The sequence below is a fragment of the Nuphar pumila genome, chromosome 2 (assembly GCF_984573655.1).
Source record: "Nuphar pumila chromosome 2, dmNupPumi1.hap1.1, whole genome shotgun sequence".
In the NCBI taxonomy this organism is placed as follows: Eukaryota; Viridiplantae; Streptophyta; class Magnoliopsida; order Nymphaeales; family Nymphaeaceae; genus Nuphar; species Nuphar pumila.
The window spans coordinates 90,925,941-90,940,397 of NC_143250.1; the positions used below are offsets into that span (position 1 = coordinate 90,925,941).

At 37.5% G+C, this 14,457-nt stretch overlaps 1 protein-coding gene across 1 annotated transcript; it reads left to right on the forward strand.

Annotated features, from left to right (window-relative positions):
- Positions 1-4,078: 4,078 nt before the first annotated feature.
- On the forward strand, positions 4,079-12,694 carry LOC149846066 (polyadenylate-binding protein RBP47-like). Its single transcript, XM_089996148.1, has 6 exons — positions 4,079-4,581; positions 8,457-8,937; positions 11,412-11,452; positions 11,527-11,657; positions 11,758-11,854; positions 12,133-12,694. The coding sequence occupies exons 1-6, from the start codon at positions 4,210-4,212 to the stop codon at positions 12,286-12,288; spliced, it is 1,278 nt and encodes a 425-aa protein (XP_089852274.1). The 5' UTR covers positions 4,079-4,209; the 3' UTR covers positions 12,289-12,694.
- Positions 12,695-14,457: the final 1,763 nt, after the last annotated feature.

Consider the following 14,457-nt stretch of genomic DNA (forward strand, 5'->3'; position numbering starts at 1 on the left):
TTTTTTCGATGAAAAAAAATGTGATTTTTGAATGCTTGTATATTTATAAAGATTACGAGCCATTGATTTTAAAGCTTTAAAAAAATCTCATTTATGCATCAAAATTGGATGATTCAAGAGTCGGTTCTTATAAAACCAAGCATGTAGATCACATCCGTATGATTAGATTCAAGAAAAAAGAACAAAAAATTCATAAAAATCATGATTCACACATTAGTTCTCATATTCTAAGGAGTCACTAGAATATGATAACGGAAATATGAGAACTAGAACATGAGAACTAGAAATACATGCATTTTAAGCACATTTTTGCAAATCCAACCATTTGGATGTGCTTGGCATAGTGAGTTTGCTAGGAATCAACCATTGAATCGTGTATTTTTGATGAAAATATGATTTTTGAATGCTTGAATATTTATAAAGATTATGAGCCATTGATTTTAAAGCCTTAAAAAATCTCGTTTATGCATTAAAATCGTATGATTCAAGATTGGGTTATTATAAACCCAAGCATGTAGATCACATTTGTACTGTTAGATTCAAAAGAAAAGAACACAAAATCCATGAAAATTGCATTTCACACATTAGTTCTCATATTTTAGTAACTCTCTCTCTCTACACACACACACACACACACACACACACACACACATATATATATATATATATATATATATATATATATATATATATATATATATATATATATATTAGGATCTGAAATATGTTTGCTGGTATGAAGTTTTTCATAGTTTTTTTTTTTGCAAATCTAACCTACAGATGCATTTAGCATGGTCCATTTGCTAAAAATCGATTGTTGGATCATCGTAATCAAATCAAGAAATGCGATTTTTTATGCTTGAATATTTGTGAAAATTTTAAGCTATTGATTTTTAACCCTTAAAAGATCATTCTTGTACATTGCAATTGGATGATCCAAGAGTTTATTTCTATAAAACCAAGCATCTATATCACATATGTAATGTGAAATTTTGAAAAAAATAAAAAAACCTATGAAAATCTTGGTTTATATCAGTAAGCATATTTGGTTGGTAAACATATTTTAGTTACCAAGAAATTGGAATATATAAACCGGTAAAATATGTAAACCAATATGAATCGAGATTTTCATAAGGTTTTTTGCAAATCTAAACCTGTAGATGTATTTGGCATGGTCCATTTGCTTGGAATTGACTATTGGATCATTGTAATTGGATCAAGAAATGTGATTTTTTATGCTTGAATATTTACAAAAATTTTAGGTCGTTGATTTTCAAGTCTTAAAAGATCATTTTTGTGCATCGTAATCGGATAATGTAAGAGACTACTTCTATAAAACCAAGCATCTAGATCACATATGTATAGTGAAATTTTAGAAAAAAAAAAACTATGAAAATCTTGATGCATGTCAGTTGCATATTTTGCTCGTTTACTTATTGTAGTTACCCTATATGTGTGTACCTTAACTTGGCTCTGCCCTTGTCCCCAATCTCCATCAGAGAGAGAGAGAGAGAGAGAGAGAGAGAGAGAGAGAGAGAGAGAGAGAGAGAGAGAGAGAGAGAGAGAGAGAGAGATGCGCACACTGGAGAAGCACGGTCATGTGTGGCCCCTCACCTTGGTCGGAGACAACAAGCATTAACTGAGCCCAGACGTCATAGACTTGATCCAATCCTCACATAATCGTGTTTGGTTGGAGTCCTCATCGGGATAGATGGTCATCACCACCAGCACCAAAAAACTTCTTTTTTTTAATGGTTGTGATCTTGCATGAGCCCAGTCCGATCCGACGGGCTCTGTTTCCTTCTAGGATCACATCTGTCTAATAATAAAAAATAATTGATCCATCATTTCACTGCTCATCTCACTCTAATTTCGACGATCACAACCATCATTGGCCATGCTGAAGCTGACGAATTCATGCTAGACCTCATGCTCATCAGGATGAAGTTGTCATCCCTAGCAGCTCTTTGGGACATCAATCGACAACATCCAGGACAACCATGCCCTAAGGATACTGGATGTTGTGTATATTGTGGTAAGATGTGCCACTTTATAAAGAAATACCGCAAGAAGAGGACAAGTGATCAAAGGAGAGCCCCAGGAAGAGGACAATCCTCTAGGCAGTCCCAACCTCAATAATTAGTAGTGGTCGATCATGTTTATGACAATAATGTTGAGCAACTCACCAAAGACGACTTAGTGCAAAGTACCATAGTGATCACTAGTCAACCTGCATTTGTTTTATTCGATTGTGGTGCGTCACATTAATTTATTTCAATCGATTTTGCTAAACAATTGTATATACATGTTGAATCTTTGAACAATATATTTGAAGTATACAATCCTGTAGTATACACTTCTCTTTGCCTAACATATGTACCAAACTTGAATGTTGAAATAGAGGGACAAAATATGTTAGCTGATGCAATCCTACTTGATATGACGTAAAATGATATCATATTAGGCATGGATTGGTTACGCCAATACTTGGTTAAGATCTTTTGTAGAGAGAAAAAAGTCCTATTATTTCTACCAGGAATCCCTAAGGTAGAATTCAGGATTTTCAAATATGTTATGAGTAATATTTGTGTTGAAGGAAGAAAGAAATAAGAGGAGGATGAGGAGAGGGAAAAAATGAAGAGAGGAAGAGGTGGAGAATGAAGGGTTGGGGAGAGCTTGGTCTGGTTGCTATGAGAATTAGAGTTTCCACATCGTTATGTGAGAACTCTAATTAGGAATTTTAAGTGATATATAATTCTAATTACTAAAAAAAATGGATCCAAACAAGTGAATGTGGTTAGAATTCTATTTCTCCCAATTTTTCTTGTATCCAAACTCCAATCAACTTCCTTGACTGACCAATTACTCGAAAAGCCAGAATGCCAGCTATCATCCCTCCCGAGTTCTTTCCTAAAAGAGGAAAACGATATGGTGTCAACCTTGAAGTGAGCACAGTATGCTTGTTAAGCTATAGTTTCAACACCATTAGGATTACGTTAATCCGTAAGAAACTAGGAAAAAAGGGACGGATAAAGGGCAGCATACATAATTACATATCATGAAAATCTTATTGCTTTAGAAACATTTCTCTTCTCCCATGGTTGTTTCTAGAATGCTTGAACAGTAACCGTTACCAGTTGCTTCACATTGGGCCGTGGGTGGTGAAAAGATCAGGTGCAATATGATGGCAGAAAAAATTCTGCCTTACCCACCTGATCACCCTCCATCTTGGGGATAGGGCCTGTCAGTTGTGGGGCCCAAGACCTGGTGGATGACCATCTGGTGCTTAATGCACAAATTTTGTGCCATGTGATTGCACCCAACCCGGACTTGCATGGTTAAGACCCACTGGGCATATCAAGGTTCAATGAGATATTCTTTTTTTTGAGGGAAAGGTCCAATGAGGTATTCGATCACATATACATATACTGTTCATATTTTATACAGAGATTGGTACGAGGAATAAAAAGCATGGGAAGCGCGTTCTTCATAGTTCTTTCTCTGAGGGAGGGAGAGTAGTTTTGCACTTTTGTTTGGGAACTTGGGGTGGGTCGACAAAGGTATCCTATCCTCCCTTGGTCAAAATCCAAAGGCGTCACGTCTCTTTGGGGATGTCAATCAATTGGATTTTATCTGATATCCGAATTCCGTTTAGTTGCATTTGGTAAACCAAAACCAAATCTGAATATAATGGGAGGCAAATATCTGAATTTGATGATATTCGAATCCGTTGTGTAAAAAAGTGGGTTTGGTATAAGTTTTTCACCACTCGCATCCTAATCTAACTTGAGATACCGTTTAGTCAACATCCCATTAGTTGCAAATGGTATTTGGCTACTTTACATGCCTACGCCTCTTGAATCCGGACATGGGCAGTTTGTAACTCTGGAATCTGGATCCCTCACGTGGTCGGCAGGATCTTGGAAGTCGGAACCCTACCCCTCGATAAGCAGGTGCACCAAGATGGACGGTAAGGATGCAATCGGTTCGTGGAAGCAGGATCGGACGGTTGACATCGCCCAGGAGCCGTCCGCAAAATCGCCAAGCCTAGGCCTTTTAAGGGTATGGAGGAGCCCGAGTTTAGGGTCCCTTCCCCTTCCAACCCTGGTCCCAACCCATCAGAAACCAGGCTGAAGGCCCCTGCTGCTACGCTCCCCTCTCTCTCTCTCTGGCGGCTGGGCAACCCTTGGTGAGGTGTGGAGGAAGAAGATGATGCAATCTACGTCCGCTGCCGTGGATCCTCAACAACAACAGCAGCAGCAGCAGCAGCAGCAACAACATCCACAGCAGCAACAGTGGATGGCGATGCAAATGCAGCACCAATACCCGGCGGCGATGATGATGATGCCCCAGCAGCCTTACCAACACTACCCACAGCCCTACATGGCTTATCCTCCTCAGCCTCAACAGCAGATGCAGCCTCCCCTTCCCACACCCCCTCCCCTTTCTCAGCAGCAGTATCAACAGCAACAGCCGCAGTCCCAATCTCAATCCGAGGATAACAAGACGATCTGGGTCGGAGATCTCCAGTACTGGATGGATGAGGGTTACCTCAATTCTTGCTTTGGCCACACCGGTGAGGTGAGTCTCCCTGCCAGCTTTCCTCCCTCACCCCCACCTTTCTTCCACCTCTTAAGAAGACGTGATTCTGTTCTTAATTTGCACTGGCTTCAAATCTTTGCAAGATCGTCGATAAGTTTGATAGCCACTGGTGCTGGATCTCGTGTTTTCCCTTCGCGTATGACGTGCACAAAGCATTGCTGGTTCCGTATCAACAGCCAGGCATGCTATCTATGCACATATGGATGGGGGAGCCATCTTTTCTTTCTTCTTATGGTTAATAGATCGATCTCTTTTTTCTTGTTGTTTTAGTCTTTTTTGACTCCGAGTAGAAAACATTGAAACGTATATTGGGCTATCTATTCGCACAAATCTTGTGGGTATGGCTTTAAATCGAACTATAGCGCGATCTCACACACACATACATATATACATTATCTCCATACCTCTCTGTGTCGCATGTGCGCGTGCGTGCGTGCACAATGTGTGTATTATATCCGTTGTTGCGACCTTCTTCCGGATTTCAATGGGTTAACATCCTCTTATACCGATACCCTGTCTTGTGTACCTTAATAAAGCTGAACCAGCTTGTTCTCGTGCTTCAGTAAATCGTTGAATTCTATATTAGTGTACCTGAGGTTCAACATGTTAATTATCTTAAACCATTGTTCATATTAGAAAGAATATTACCTGAGACATGAAGAATCTATTCAAACAATTATTACAGTCAGTTCCTGTTTTATTGGTAGTTGTAACTTTGTCCAATTATTGCCACTGAGTCTGTAATAAATTCACAATATTGTTTTTTTTTTAGATATGTGTCGGTCTAATTCCACTATTTTTGATATATGTGTATCTGTCTGTTTGCCTTTTGGTGAAAACAAATGTATACTTCTGTGAAATGAAGAACATTCCATGAGAAGCAAAATTGATGTTGTGGGTCGAGGTGAGAATAGGTTATGTTATAAGAGTGGTTTTTGTACAATCTTAGTGAAACTGAAGAAATTTTGAGTCTTTGACCCATATATTCTCTTGTGAAATCTCTCCTCGTTCATTGACAAAATAATGTTTTTTGAATGTGTATGGTGTATTAACGATTGACAGCCAAGTTGTGATGGTGAAAGATGATGGAAATAAATATAAGACTGAGGGCATACTTCTATGAGTTTTCAATCAAAGAACAGGAATAATGAAATAGTTCAAGAGGAACTAAACATAGTTAATGTATGATTAGTATGTAGAAAGTTTAAAATAGAGGCCAAATTTTCTACAGACAAAACCTAACAAAAACATAGAGAAGAGAGAATTTGCATATGGTTTTTAATGATATAAAAAAGCTTGTGGCAGAGTGTTGAAGCATCGAGTTTGATACGCACTGATGAGAAAAAAACATCTCAGGATATTGAAGCATGCATCTCAAGGTCAAAATTAGCTTGAGAGCTACCTTGGTCAACATGCTTGTGTTCATTTTTAGGGTTGGACGACACATTAGTTTAATGATGGATGATGTCCTTTGTTTTTAAAGGCACGAGGTTTTTCCCATGACCACCAAAGAAATAGTTCTTGAAGTTTACAAGCTCTACTGAATAAGCCTAACACCAAGGCTTATACCTCATTAAGTATAGGGGCATGAGGCTCTTGATGGTCATTAAAAAGTCAGTCATTCATCTTTTCCACCCCTACCCTTCTTGTTTCATTTTTATGTTTGTGACACTCAATGCTGAAAGCGAGTCAGCATTCTCTCCTTTGTAGTTAAAGGCATGTCTAGCCAACATCTATGTGCTACATGAGTCCCTAGCGGTCAATATAAGAAAATTAAGTTTTTATTATGATGTAAAATATATAATCATAATTAAGTAAAAGTTTTTAAAAAGTTTCAGACTTTATATTTAGCATAACACCCCTTGTAGAAAGAGAGAAAAATTTGGGGACAAGGAAAATTGATCAATAGTCTCCTTGATGTAAGAGACACTTTGTGTAAGACTGTGATGCGGTTATGATGTGAGGATGTGCAGTGTGCATATGCATGTCATTGCATGTATGTGTGCCGTATGTTGGACCATATTGGGCTTAGGTATCTTTAAGTCAGTCTGATGAGATCAAACTTGCCTTATGGGATCCACTTTTGAAACTTGAAACCAAACAAATGTGTTTTCTTACCTTCCACATTGACTTTGCTTTTAGTTAATGCCAAAACACATACAGTGTGTGTGTGTGTGTGTGTGTGTGTGTGTGTGTGTGTGTGTGTGTGTGATATTGGACCTTATTGGGCTTAGGTATCCGTATCTCTAAAGCTTAGTCTGATGAGGTAAAACTTGCCTTACGGGACCCACCTTTGAAACTTGAAACCTAACAAGTGTAGTCTTACCTTCCACATAGTCTTTGCATTTGACTAAATACCAAAATACATACATCACTAGAAAAGTGATGGTACAAGAGTGTGTCGCAAGAGCTCACATGGAGAACAAATTAACATATTGTGAAACAATACAAATAAAAGATGCTTAGGTTTATAACTAATAATAAGTAGGGAATTCTATCCCCACAATATGACACTCATCAATGTTGTGTATTGGCCTTGTCATACAATTAATGAATGCATACCTGTATACCTACAGGTAAGGAATTATCCTTTGTTAGGTTGCATATTAACCACTAAATCATGCATGGCAACAATCTCCATATTTTCTTTCGTCTATTACCTGGAAGAATGAACTTTCCTCAAATTTCCTAGTTGGGCACAATTTCATACTCTAGATGTAATGCATTGAGAGGTATATTTTTTTCATCATTATATGTTATAATATAGGCTATCACTTTTCAGTTTTCCTGAAAACTAGCATGGTAAATTGCTTGATGTCAAGTATGTACCCTACTAAATTAACCATGAAAATTTTTACCATGTGTTTCAGTATATTGCAAATGTTCTAAAATCGAGCACATGCCTGGTTGAGCAATTTGTTGACTGATTGACCTAGTTGGCTACTAGTTGATTAGTTAATGAGTAGGTCAACCATGAATCTTCTCAAAGGTTATTTTGGTAGAAAAAAAACTGCACAAGGTGCAAACTTTTTTGCTTGACATGAACAGTACACGAACATCACTCACATATACACAGAAAAAATAAAAAATGAGAGGGAATTGTGGCTTATGGACATCTCATAGAGTTAGGCGTTTGTACTATTGCAGCCAATACAATGGTAGTTGACTTTAATATTTTGAAAGTTGATGTTGAAAAATCATGCAAGATGTGCATGTACATTGCACGATATTCGTTCTTAACTATGAATCAGACCATTAGTTAATGTTCAATACTCAATGGTATTTCAATAAGAAATAGCTTGCAGTTTACAAACTACAGAATTTCTGCTGTAAGTTATTTTTTCCCATTTATTTTGTCGGTTTACACATTCCTCTTACCTTTTTTTATTTTAACTTTTTTTTTGCTTTACTCTTCTATGCAACACTTAAGCGAGCCAGGCATCCAACCCGAGCCAGACACCTAGAGATTGCCTTCTTGGTGATTTTAACATCAATGAAATTTATATGTTGACATGGTAATTGTTTTCACCAGTTATATATGAAGTGACATCAGCCATGGAAGAGAGTGTTGTGATATCTGTTGGAGGTTTATGTTTGCTTTTCTTTCTTGTATGAAATACAGTTTTTTAAGACACATAAATACCTCTAATCATTAAAAAAAGCTAAAGTGTTTTTTCATATTATTTTTGAAAAGGTAAATTAAATTTCCACCAAACTATCATGCTTCAAACTTTGTGAATGTGTGTGTGTTTGTTTCTTTTCGTTTTTCATGAGCCATATGCAGCACATATTTGACAAGGGGACTTGATGGTATTCTATTCCATCTGAACTTAACATTAGTTTCTGTTCTGTAGGTTGCTTCTATAAAAGTTATCCGCAATAAACAGACTTGTCAGTCAGAAGGGTATGGGTTTGTGGAGTTTATTTCACATGCAGCAGCAGAGAATGTCCTTCACAATTACAATGGTACCGTAATGCCCAATGTAGAACAGCTTTTTCGGTTAAATTGGGCATCATTTAGCATGGGTGATAGGCGCTCAGATATTGGTTCAGATCACTCTATATTCGTGGGTGATTTGGCTTCTGATGTTACAGATACTCTATTGCAAGAGACTTTTGCTAGCCGATACCCATCTGCAAAAGGTGCAAAAGTTGTTATTGATGCAAACACAGGCCGATCCAAAGGTTATGGTTTTGTGAGATTTGGCGATGATAATGAAAGGTTACGGGCAATGAATGAAATGAATGGGGTATACTGTTCCGGCAGGCCCATGCGCATTGGTGCTGCAACTCCTCGGAAGTCTTCTGGTTTTCAACAACAGTATTCTTCACAAGGTATATGTTGATTTGTGCTTCATGTCCTCTTGTCAGAGTATGGGGCTGTAGTTTTTATTCCATTGTTAATTGTGTCCATGTGGTATCATATGAGCACAAATTTTTTGCTATCCAGTGTGGTAAATATGCATGTGAATGATGTCATGAATTCTTATTTTTACTTTGTTATGCTGATTGACAATAGAAATGAGTTATATTTGATGAGTTTAGAAATACACGGAAATTGGAGTTAACACTTTAATCTGCAAATACTGGGTTTCTCTTTTCTGTAATAGAAGTATAATGTTATCTTTGTTTTTACAGATGAGCAGCATGCATATATGCTGCTCAGTGTCACAGGATTCAGCTGAATTCAACCAATTCCTTATTGTTTTCCCTATCTTGTTTGAATCATGTGAATGCACATCCATAACAATAACAGTGTTGTGATTCTTCAGAATGCTGTGCAAAAAGTAGAGCCCCATGAACTCATGCTGACTGTTTTCTACTTCTATTATAGTATCCTGCCTTTAGTACACATTTAGTTCATATTTTGGTTTAATTAAGCAAAATTTTGATAAAGCAATGAAGCTTAATTCTGCCCTAACTTGAGGTTAGTGTTGGCACAAAAAAACAGGAGCATGTCTCTAAGAATCCTGTTACTGATAATGAGGTTCTGTGTGAACTGCATGGTCACTGATGCTGGTCTTGGCAATATTTCAGTGAGGGGTTTTCTTGGGAAAAACCTTGAAATATCTTGGGTTTTCAAACAAATAATAAATATAAAAGGAAATAAAAGTTTTAAATTTCAAAAAGCTAAATTTTTCTAATTCATGTTATGATTGTGCTAATATCATAATATTCTCATTTATGCAATATTTCCAATTTTAGAAAATATTGCAACAATTTCAGCTTTTCACTTTTTTGTTTTTGTTGAGAGAGTGAACATTTTACCTTTTGGACATTTACGCAGACCTCTCACTAGTGGTGGACATCAGGCTGGCCAGCAGCATACCTTTTTAATTTATAGTTTTAGGAAAGGTCTTCCCTCTCCTCCCTGATCGATATGGGACTAATCCCAGCCACATACCTTTTTAATGTTATGTTTAAAAAACCGAAAAAATGTGAATGCTCCTTTTTGTGATAGAGAGAGAATATGCATTTATGAGAGGGAGGAGGACATTAATAACAATATACTTATTAAAGACAACTTTACATTAATGGCTCATGGGAGAATAGTCACATATCGATGGGTTGAAGGAAGTGGAGAGCTCTCCATTGGCTATAAAAGGAAGAGCCTTCCACTTTAACATGTGCACAGTGCACCCATTAAAATATTAACGGGTTAGTGTTGTGGATTTAGTTAAACATGACCCATTGTGTGACCCAATTGATGAAGAGTTTTTTTTTTTAATTTGTTTAATGAGCCCCATAAGATCCTGACTCGGGCCTAGACCCGAGCCTGACTCGGGCCTAGACCCGAGCCTGACTCGGGCCTAGACCCGAGCCCGAACCCAACCCAGCTCTTGGGTACGCAGCCCATTGGCCAGCCCTACCTCTCATGGCTCTTGTGAGAAAGGTCGACATGGTACAAGTAGAAGGAACTAGAAAAAGAGGAAGACCATTAAAGACTTGTAAGGAGGCAGTTAAAGGTGACATGAAGGATTGTAAAGTGACTGAAGTTGTAGCTCTAGATAGGCAGAAATGGGAAAATAGGACTCGTAAAGCCGACCCCATGTAGTTGTGATAAGGCTTGATGATGATGATGATGAATACAAGCAGAGTGGTTAACCTTGTTGGTCTAGTATTGTTCTATAAAATTAAAGGGTGATTTTTGCACATCATAAGAATTTTAAGAGGGTTTATTTGTGAACTCATTAGTGTTTTCCAAGGAGTTTCTTTGTTGGTGGCTTCGTGAATCTGTTTCAGTGTCTACCTTTTCTGCTTGTTTTTCTGAATGGTGTGCATGATTTGTTAGTTCTTATAGAATTTTATATACTACTTAATAGTACATGTCCATGCTCCTCTGGAGGCTTGGTTTCATTGTTGTATCAGGGAATTTTTGCTAAGGGTCTACATTTGATGTTCTTGTTTAGATGTACAACCTTCACACAATACAGACTACTAGCTAGTGTTCCTGAGCTCAGAAACTCAGCTTTAATGGCTGGTCGCCATCATTCTCTCTGCTTGTGAGCAGGAATTCTGCAGGTTGTATTTGTTCTAAAAGGATCCACTAGCAAAATTTTCTGTTTTGTACTGTTATGGATGATAGTGATGTACATAATTTCCTGTATTTTCTCTAATCACGTCATTATTTTAGTTTTTTTCTTTTTTTGCCACATTATATGATTTGGTATATGCTTTTAAGTGTTACTATCTGGCGTCTGGAAACTTTCAAGATTTGAGCTGTTTGTTTTGTTACATGTTCTACGACCCTATTTTCTGCATTGACATTTATCTTTGTAGTGTTGACTTTCCTTCCTTTGGTTTCTCAGGGCAGGGAATTCAGCCCGAAGGTGATCTGAATAACACAACAGTAAGTCAAATATTTAAATGTTTTTTTGAAATTTGTCCGGTTGGGATGATCTTGGAATTACATTTCTATTTTAGATATTTGTTGGGGGGCTTGACCCAAGCATCAGCGATGAGGATCTGAGGCAGGCATTTTCTCAGTTTGGGGATATTGCATCTGTTAAAATACCAGTCGGCAAAGGATGCGGTTTTGTACAATTTGTTAAGCGGTATGTCTTTAATCTGTGCCTGTGAGTTGTATTCATGGGATCAATCATCAATGTCATTGATACTTATATTTTATGAACTTGCCTTGATAATTTTGTGCAGGGCAAATGCTGAGGAGGCTTTGCAGAAGTTGAATGGTACCGTACTTGGGACGCAAACAATTCGCCTCTCGTGGGGTCGTAATCCTGCAAACAAGCTGGTAAGCTTTCCATGAGCATAAAATACAGAGTAAATCTGGTGACTGCTTTTGCCCTATCCAAGTTTGGAGTTGCATGGGCTCAGGGAAAGCCTGACCGTTTTAGTCTGAATGGTTGGCCTTGGCTCATTTTCTTGGGCCAGCCAAGCTGCTACAAGGCTTTACATCCATGTAACTCCAGGTTTCAAGTCCATGATTTGTTACTTTGGTCGTTCATTTATGTATCTATCTTTGATTCCTTGAGCTGTTTTTGTTGCATCTTTTGTTTGGTGAAACCACAGCCTAGAGCAGATCCAGGAAACCAATGGAGTGGTTCGTATTATGGGGCACAAGTTTATGATGGTTATGGATATGCTGCTCCACCTCAAGATCCGGCTATGTATGCTGCTGCATATGGCGCGTATCCTGTTTATGGAAACCAACAGCAGGTAAGCTGAAGAGTTTTGAAAAGTTATAGCATTTCTAGATGTAGGCAGACTAGTTTAAGTGGATAGTGGTAGTTGTGCTAGTGATATGGTGTATCATCAAGGCTTGGTGAAAATGAGTGTTGATTGAAGCACCGAGTGCGCCTGGATTCTTATGACCTGAGTTTCTGAGGAGGTCAAACAGTCTCTCGCCTAAAACTTGCCCCACGCCTTTTTAAAAAGGGCGCACCTGCATGCTTGTTGCTTCTTGGTTTCTGCAATATTTGGTATTTATGTAATTGTGATTATTGCATGCTTTGCACCACCTTGTGTGAGTGCTGGCTCATTCTGCATGCTAGTACTGTTAGTTTAGCTTCTGCCCTGAGGACTCATGTTTGACATTTTTCCATGTGAATTGCTAAATTTATGCTAGAACCAATATCTCTTCGTTCTTTTATTGATATTATTCAATTCTACGTCTGTAACTATTTAATTGTTATTTCCATGACGATGGTAGTGCTTGTTTCGTTCTGCGCATACATTCCCGACTTACGAATGCTTTTATGCTGGATGCTGAGTTTGTTATGTGGTACTTTTGAAAATGTTATGGATTTGAAGATCCAGATGTTTGTACGTGATGGATAGTTTCAAATGTTTCATTTCGGCTTTTTGCATGCTCGCTCACCTACTTGGGTGGGGGAGGGTAGTAACGTCTTCAGCCCCTTCCACTCCACCGGTTAAACTTTGCTGCAACAGAATCTGAAACATCTTTTTGGGTTTGCCATGACTTGTAGGATCATTCAAGTTGGAGCCAAAAAGACTTGTCCGTTTAGGGTTGGGCGTTTGTAACTTCCCAAGTGCCAGTCTTGGTCCCTTTCCTTTTTTTTGACCCAACTCGTGTCGAGGCGAGAATCTCACAGTTGTTTTGGCCGGGAAAATTCATTGCACTAGAATCCAACCTTCGTCTTCTGTTCTTTTTTCTCGTTTCTTTGTCTTTCAAACATTTGCGTATAAATAATGAGTACGATTTGTGAAACTGTTCACAACTTTTTACTTTTTCAACGAGTTAACTTGAAGTCGTGTTATTTTGGTAAAATTCAGATTTACTGTTTACCACCCTACATCTGAATCGGTCTTTGATTTGCGATGGCCTCAGTAGCGGCCGTCAGAAACTACGATGTCTTTCAAGGACAAATTATAGTATGTAAGGGAAGGTATAGTTGGTATCTTGGATCTCCTCTGTTATTTTCATTAGTTCAGGTATAGGGGTAGTTTTATGATATAAGTATAGATATTTTCACGATAAAACGGAATCGTATGAAAGTGATTCCACAACATATTTCCATTTTGTTCTGTTCACATTTTTTTTACTAACCCATGGGTGAGAAAACAATAAGATTAGGTTTCCATCTTCTTTGTACGTGTTGAGTGCCTGGTTTGGCTTTTAAATGCCAAGGCCTGGATTTCCTAGGTCAGGTCGAGGATTTGGAAGATACAGTGTTTGTTAAATAAAAAATGATTATACTGTATAACAAAAATGATGCATTTTTTTAAATGCCCTACAATTTTTGAAATCCGCTTCATGTTTAAATTCACAAAATTTTGTCTTTAAAAGGACCTTATTACCCTTTGCAAGAGTGAATTTTTTTCATTCATTCTAACTTTTTGCCAAATATGAGAATATGTGATTTTTTATAGAATATACAAATTTTCTTTTAAATATATGAATTTTCTTTTAAATATGTGATGTTCTTTCAAATATGCAAATCTTTTTTAAATGTGTTTTTTTCAAATATACAAAATTTCTTATAAATATGTGATAATCATCCAAAAAATACAACAAAATATGACATAACACATATCTGCAAATGTCCTCATGGTTGTGCTTTTTTGCATTTTTATTAAATGAGTTTTACACATTTTGGAAACATTCACAACCATGAGTTGCAAGGTCTCCAAAATGTTCCTAAATGTATGCACATTTTTTAAATAAATACCCTGACCTTCATGTAGTAATTTCTTCACACATTTGTGAATGTCCTCTTGCCTGTGCACTTTATGCGAAAATGATCATACTTTCTAGTTATGAATGTCTCAAAATGTGCGAACCTATTTTTACTAAATATTCTTACATTTGTGAATGTCCTCACATGTGCGAACCTCCGTAAAAGAAAATTGCATATTCTCATATTTGGGAGAAAA